Below are 6,670 nucleotides of genomic sequence, written 5' to 3'. Positions count from 1 at the left end.
GACCAGCTCTGCCCCCAGCCTGGCTCTTCTCCCCGCAGCCCCAGCTGGGCAGTGTTAGTACAGCCAGGGCCAGCGCCGAGCCTGCAGCTCAAGGGGCTGCCATGGGGACCCGGGGAGCTCGGGGGGAGGGGGATCTGGGCAGGGCTGGGATGCTGCCCTCAGGCGACAGGCTGGGCTGGGAGCCCGGGGCAGCCTGAGCGCAAGGGGATCTGCTACCCAGGGGCTCTGGGGGTGTTTGGCTCCGGCCCAGCAGCGCCCCCTCCTGGGGGTGGCAGGCGGCTGTGACGGGCGCGTGTCCCCACAGGGCTGAGCGAGAGGAAGATGCTGCTGCTGACGCGGGTCGTGTTGCTCTCAGCGCTCTGCGCCGCGGCACTCGGTGAGTTCGGATCCCCCCGGGCCGGGGGTGGGGGGCAGGGCTGGGAATCCCTGATGCAGCGCAGAACCCAGGGGGCGGAAACGCAGTTGTGGGAAATTAACGATGGAGGCGTCCAACTAACCCGCCCCCTGGTCTGGTGCCCGGGGCTGGACTTGCCCCTGCAGAGCTAGAGATGCCCCTCGGCTTCAGTCCAGCCCATCCCTCCATGAGGCAGGGCTGGGTCGTCCCCTGCCGCCCGTTCCCAGAGCCCTAGTGTTCATCAGCCCAAGGGACGAGGCCCCTGGCCCTGCCCACGGGGAGCCGATCCCAGGTCGCACACCTCCCGCCCAGGCCGTGTCCCCTGCCAGCCCAGCTCCATCCGAACTGCCCTGGGGCAACCAAGAGCCAGAAAGTGCCAGCACCAGCATGCAGAGGGGCAGTGAGCTGAGGCTGTGTGGGGAGGGCAGGGGAAAGGGGGCTGGGGAGGGGGAGAGCAGGGGCAGAGGTGGGGGGGGGGAGCAGTAACAACAGTAACTGATCCCCAGCTCCCACCAAGGCCCCGTTAGCAGGATTCGTTCTGGGAATGTCCCTGCAGCCTAGAAATCGCCCCCTGGATCAGAGCAGGGCCCATCTACCCTGGTGTCCCGGCTCCAGCAGCGGCCAGTGCCAGATGCTCCAGAGGGAGGTGACTGACACCCCCTAGTGGCCCATGATGGAATAACCCATCCACATCCACAAGGCAATTTCCTTTCTGTTCCCATCAGTTAATGGCCCCAAGCCCTGGGGCGGGAGCCCATCCAGTCCCACGCTGGCTGTTCTCATTCTCCATAGAAACCTCTGATCCGTTGCTGGATCCTGCTCGTGGCCCAGTGACAGCCAGTGGCAGCGAGTTCCACAGGCTGATTTTGCCCAATGAGCCTTTTCTCAGGGTCAGATGTTCTGACCTTCCAGTTTCTGGGGCACTGGACTCCATCCTGGTCACCCCGACTCTGAAGTTCCTGGCAGGAGGGGCAGGGGGGTCAGCAGTGGGAGACCAGAAGGATCAGGGGCCTCCCGGATGCAGAGAGAGCGGAATGGCTGCAGGGTAGAGGGGACAGGCTGGAGGGATGCAAATGACAGGAGGGGGCAGAGGAGACAGATGGGTTCTGAGCCGCACACCCTGGGCGGGAGCTTCCCCCGCCCGGGGTGAGTTCAGAGCACCAGCCCCACCCGCTATCTCCAGCCCAGCCCTTGCTTGGCCTCCCTCCAGCCCAGCCTGGCTCCCCATTCGCCCCTTTGCTGCCAGCGGCGGGTGCTGCTGCAAGTCGAGCAGGCTCCCGGCCAGGCCTCTCCCCAGCCCCGTCACATTTAACGCAGGGCTGCCTGTCCCTCCTGCGCCGTGCACGGCCTTTGCTGGCCCCACCCCCACCCCATTGCCGCGGCCCCACTCAGAGCACCAGCCCTGGGCCCGATCCTGCTGCGTGGGCTGGGGCAGGTGGGGGGCAGCCACATTAACCCAGCCCTTTCTCCCCTCCCCCGCATGGCACAGGCTGCCCCCGCATCATCTCCCGCCGACAGTGGGGGGCCCGGCCCCCGAGAAGCAGGGTCCCGCTGAGGACCCCGGTGCCCTACGTCATCATCCACCACACGGCAGGGAATCGCTGCACCTCACAGGCCTCCTGCATCCAGCAGGTCCGGGGCATCCAGAACTACCACATGGACACCCTGCGCTGGCCCGACATCGGCTACAAGTGAGTGCGGCAGGGTGGGGTGGGGGCCTCTACAGAGCTGAGGGGCATATTCGGGGCCACTGCCCCCAGGCAGCCACGGGGGGAGGAGGGGTGAAATGGGGGTTATACAGACCCTCCCTTCCATCGTGGGGGGGAAGCACCCTGGGAAGGGGGGGCTGAGGGATAAGGAGCCAGGGGAGGTGCTGAGACTTGGAAGTGCGGGAACCGGGTCCAGGCTGGGAAGGGCCAACCCAGTAGTTCCTGACCCTGTTTCTCAGCAGTTCCTCAGCAGTTGGCACCCCGTGTGCCCCCCCGCCATGCCCTGCCCAAGTGCTGGTGCCCTGTCCCATCCCCCGCCCCACCCCAGCAGCTGCCGCACGTGCTCCTGCCCCTCCCCCAGGCCGGGACCCAGCGGGGCTGGAACACGGGACCAGGCTGGGCTGTGGCTCCAGACCCTCCCCCACATCCTGCCCCCCCATGAGTCACTGGGGGAGGGGGGGCAAGTGGAAAACGTGGCAGGTGTACCCCCAGCCCTCCCAGCACTGCGAGCCCTGCCTGCCCTGGAGGGGGACGGGGGCCACAGAGCCCCTAGCAGGGGGAGATTGGGGGGGCTGAGGGAGTCCCTGAAGAGCGGGGGATGGGACGGGGCAGTCATGGAGCTGGTGGGGGGATGGAGGACTATAGGGGACCCCTGGGCCGTGCCAGGAGCTTGGCCGACAGATGCTGCGTGGCCTGCGCCCTGCTCGTCTCTGACACTGCCCCCTGCCGGCGTTATCGACGCCTTTCCCTGGCACCGGCCTGACGCCCCGCAACGAAAACCTGGCCGGAGATTTTGCTCCGTGAAATGTTTTGAGATGGGGACGTCGGGGGACAGAAACCCAGCTGGGAATTTCCCGCAGGGCGGCGGGTCCCAGCGCTGTTCTCCTGCCCCACATCTGGGCCGGCTACAGCCCTCTCTCGCCCCCCAGCTGTGTCCAGGTAGGGCCCGGGGCTGCTTCCATAAGGGGTGTTACACACAACGCCACCTAATGGCCAAACGTGCAATACAGGTTCCCCCCCCCATTCCAGTCTCTTTCCTCAGTGGCTCTTTAGCTGCATGGCAGAGGATTGAGCTTCTAGCTCCGAGGGGCCTAGGTTCAGACCCGGGCAGGGCCAGCGACGACCCTGGGGGAGCTGTCGGGAGCGATGGGGAGGGGAGGCTGCGGCCGACGTGCCTGTGCGGGTCTCACACTGCGCTCTGCCTGCAGCTTCCTGATCGGCGAGGACGGCAACGTCTACGAGGGCAGAGGCTGGAGGACCGTGGGGGCCCACGCCAAGAACTGGAACTATAAGTCGTTGGGATTCAGCTTCCTGGGCAACTTCTCCAGTACGTGGGTCCCGTCTGTACGGATTTCCCTGCTAGGGTTGCCAGGTGCCCGGTCGAAAGGGGATCCTGGCCGCTCTGGTCAGCACTGTTGAGTGGGCCGTTAAAAGTCCAGTTGGTGCGGGGCTGGCAAGCTCCCTACCCGGCTCTGTGCAGATCCCAGGAACGAGCCGGCATGTCCTTCCAGCTCGGGGGCATCCGCGGAGCTCCACAAGCTGCACCCACTCCAAGCTCCGGCTCCGCAGCTCCAATTGGCTGCACTTCCCGGCCAATGACAGCTGCGGAGCCGGTGCTTGGGGTGGGGACAACGTGTGGAGCCCCCGTGGCTGCCCCCAAGCCGGGGGGACATGTCGCCGCTTACTGGGATCTGCCTGAAGTCAGCACCGCCTGGAGTCTGCACCCCAAAGCCCTTTCCACACCCCTGCCCCAGCTTAGAACCCTCTTCTGCACCCTAACTCCCTCCCGGAGCCTGCACCTCACACCCCCTCCTGCCCCAGTCCTGAGTCTCCTCCCACACTCCGAACCCCTCAGCCCCAGCCCTGAGCCGCCTCCTGCACCCCAAACCCCTCATCCCTGGCTCCACCCCAGGGCCTGAGTCCTCATGCTCCCCGCCCCCCCAACCCCCTGCCCCAGTCCAGTGAAAATGAGCGAGTGAGTGAGGGGGAGAGAGAGCAAAAGAGGGAGGGGGGATGGAGTGAGTGGGGGAGGGGCCTCAGAGAAGGGCGGGGCAGGGGCGGGGCCTCAGGGCAAGGGTGTTTGGTTTTCTGCAATTAGAAAGTTGCCAACCCTCCTAGGCCGTGCTGGGAGCTGGGAACCCCTCCTGCAGGGCTCCCGCCCACACCTGCTCTCCTGACGCCCGGGGCAGGGGGTTCTGCCCCAGAGACCATCTCCGGTGATGTAGGAATTGGTAACTAATGACGACGGGTCACTGCTGCAGAGGGACCTGGCTGGCTGCAAGCAAACAACGTGGGGTTTTCATCCAGCCAAGCACAAGGGCAGGGATGGGGCCCAAGGAACGCAGGCCAGACCTATGGCCTGGAGCCTGGAAAGCAGCGACCCAGAAAGGATCTAGGGCCAGGGAAAGCAGCTGCGTAGGAGCAGCCAGTAGGACCCTGGAGCTGTAGTGACCTTTGGCTGTACAGGGAGGGGAGAGCGAGTAGGAGGGGGGGGGGTCACCTGTATACAGCATCACTGGGCCCGTCACTGGATCCCCTGGCTGGCTCTGGTGGCCCAGGGGCGTTTGCTCCACTGGCTAATCGCCCTCCCTGTTTGAAATTTGGGCCTTATTTCCCGGGGAACGTGTCTGGCTTCAGCTCCCGGGCCCTGGCCCCTCTTTTGCCTTTCTCCGCGCGGCTAACGCGCCCGGCAGGTCCTGTGTTTCCTCCCCGGGTGATCAGCTGGGTGGGCTGAGCTCTGCCCGTCCCGCCCTGGCAGCCATTTCTCCAGCCCACCCATTGTGTTTGTGGCTCTTTTTCCACGTCCCTTTTATCACGTGGGCCCCAGAGCCGGGCGCAGGATCCAGCATCCGTCTCCCCACGGCCGGACACAGGGGGAAAATCCCCTCCCTGGTCCCCACTCCCCTGTTTGTCCCGCCCAGGATCCCATGAGCCCTGCGTGTCCTCGCGTCGCCCTGGGAGCTCGGGTGTGGCTTGTGACCCCTAGATCCTGACCGGAGCCCTGCTCTGCAGGGTGCAGCCCCTCGGCTGGAGGTGGGGCCTGCGGCCCTGGCCTCCCCCGGCAGAGAGCGCCTGAGCTGGGCACTCACAGGGTGGCGGCAGGTGGGGACACTGAGCTCCCTCTGACAGGTTCCCTCCGGGGTGCCACTTGGAACTGGGGTACCCCTGAGGCCGCCTGAGCCACCAGCCTGGCTTCCCTTTAGACTGCGCTGCTGTGACAGGCTCTCAAGCCCCCTCCAGCACACGCAGGTAGGGACACACCCAGCTGCAGAAATACACAAGATACTGAGATCAGCTCTGGATGGGAAGGCTCAGCTAAGGGATTGCCCAGCCCTCAAGTGCACCCCCCCCCCCCCCAGAGGAGAAACCCAAAATTGTACCGTCAGAGAACTGGACAGCGCAAACTCATGAAATTCACCCCCTCCCTCCATGTGGAGAAAGACAGGCACAGCTTTTGCCCCCCAGTTATGATTTCCGCACACTGGTTTTAGATCGAACAAAAACAAGTTGATTAACTGCAAAAGATAGAGCTGAAGTGATTATAAGGGATAGCAAACAGATCAAAGCAGATCACCAAGCAAATAAAACAAACACGCAAGATAAGCTTAAGATAGTAAAGAAACTGGCTCCAAGCAGTCATTTCTCACCCGAAATGTCTTAGGCAGATTGCAGAGATTCTTGTCGGCTGGCTGCACTGGCCTGCAGCGAAAAGCTTCAGAAATTTCATTCACAGGCTAGACACCCTTCCGGCCTGGGCTCAGCACCTCTCCCGCCCCCCGCCCCAGTCTTTGTTTCTTAGGGGTTTCCAGCAGCCATCCTGGGCAGGGATTCCGTGAAGAACGAGCGTTGATTATGTCACTCCCCTGCCTTAAATAGCTTTACAGATGGCGGGAAGCCTTTGGGCACTCACAGGGTGGCTGCAGCTGGGGGCACTGGGCACCGTGTGCCCCCTCCCAACTGAGAGTTTGGGGGCGGGGGTTGGGATTCAGCGAGAGATCTGCCCCTGGGCTAACCCAGCTGGCTTCAGCGCCATCCCACCGGGCTCCGCCATGGTCGAGCTCTCCCCTGTGGGGCACCGGGCTGGGGCACAGGGCTAGGAAAGGGGGGGAGGGACCTTGGCTAAGCAAATGCAGCTGAGCGGGGGGGATGCATTACCGAATGTGTGGGAGGGAGTGACATTGACATGGCCAATCGAGAGCGTGGGCAGAGGGGGGTTATTTATTCAGGCCACAGTCACATCCCCTGGGCAGCAGAGAGGGGCCGAGGGCCAGGGTGAGATTAACTGGGGGCTGCTCTGTCCTGCAGGCAGAGTCCCCAACACTGCCGCCCTGAACGCCGCCAAGAGCCTGATCCAATGCGCCGTCTCCAAGGGCTTCCTGAGACGCACCTACACCCTGAAGGGGCATCGCAATGTGTTCGCGACCAGCTGCCCCGGGAACGCCCTCTACAGGGTCATCAGCAAGTGGCCCAGGTTCAAAGCCAAACCCTGAGTCGCTGCAGCCTCGGGGAAGCCCCTGCGCCCATCGCTGACCCCGCCTGCGCCTTCTGCCTTCTCGAGCAGCACCTC

The 6,670-nt window shown here is 64.3% G+C and overlaps 1 protein-coding gene across 1 annotated transcript; it reads left to right on the top strand.

Annotated features, from left to right (window-relative positions):
* Positions 1-321: 321 nt before the first annotated feature.
* On the top strand, positions 322-6,593 carry LOC112125174 (peptidoglycan-recognition protein SC2-like). The gene is made up of 4 exons (XM_024223621.2): positions 322-376; positions 1,884-2,085; positions 3,312-3,430; positions 6,409-6,593. The coding sequence occupies exons 1-4, from the start codon at positions 322-324 to the stop codon at positions 6,591-6,593; spliced, it is 561 nt and encodes a 186-aa protein (XP_024079389.2).
* Positions 6,594-6,670: the final 77 nt, after the last annotated feature.

Source organism: Terrapene carolina, unplaced genomic scaffold (assembly GCF_002925995.2).
Source record: "Terrapene carolina triunguis isolate 2854851 unplaced genomic scaffold, T_m_triunguis-2.0 Scaffold34115, whole genome shotgun sequence".
NCBI classification, from domain to species: Eukaryota; Metazoa; Chordata; order Testudines; family Emydidae; genus Terrapene; species Terrapene triunguis.
This window is presented reverse-complemented; position numbering and strand designations above follow the sequence as displayed.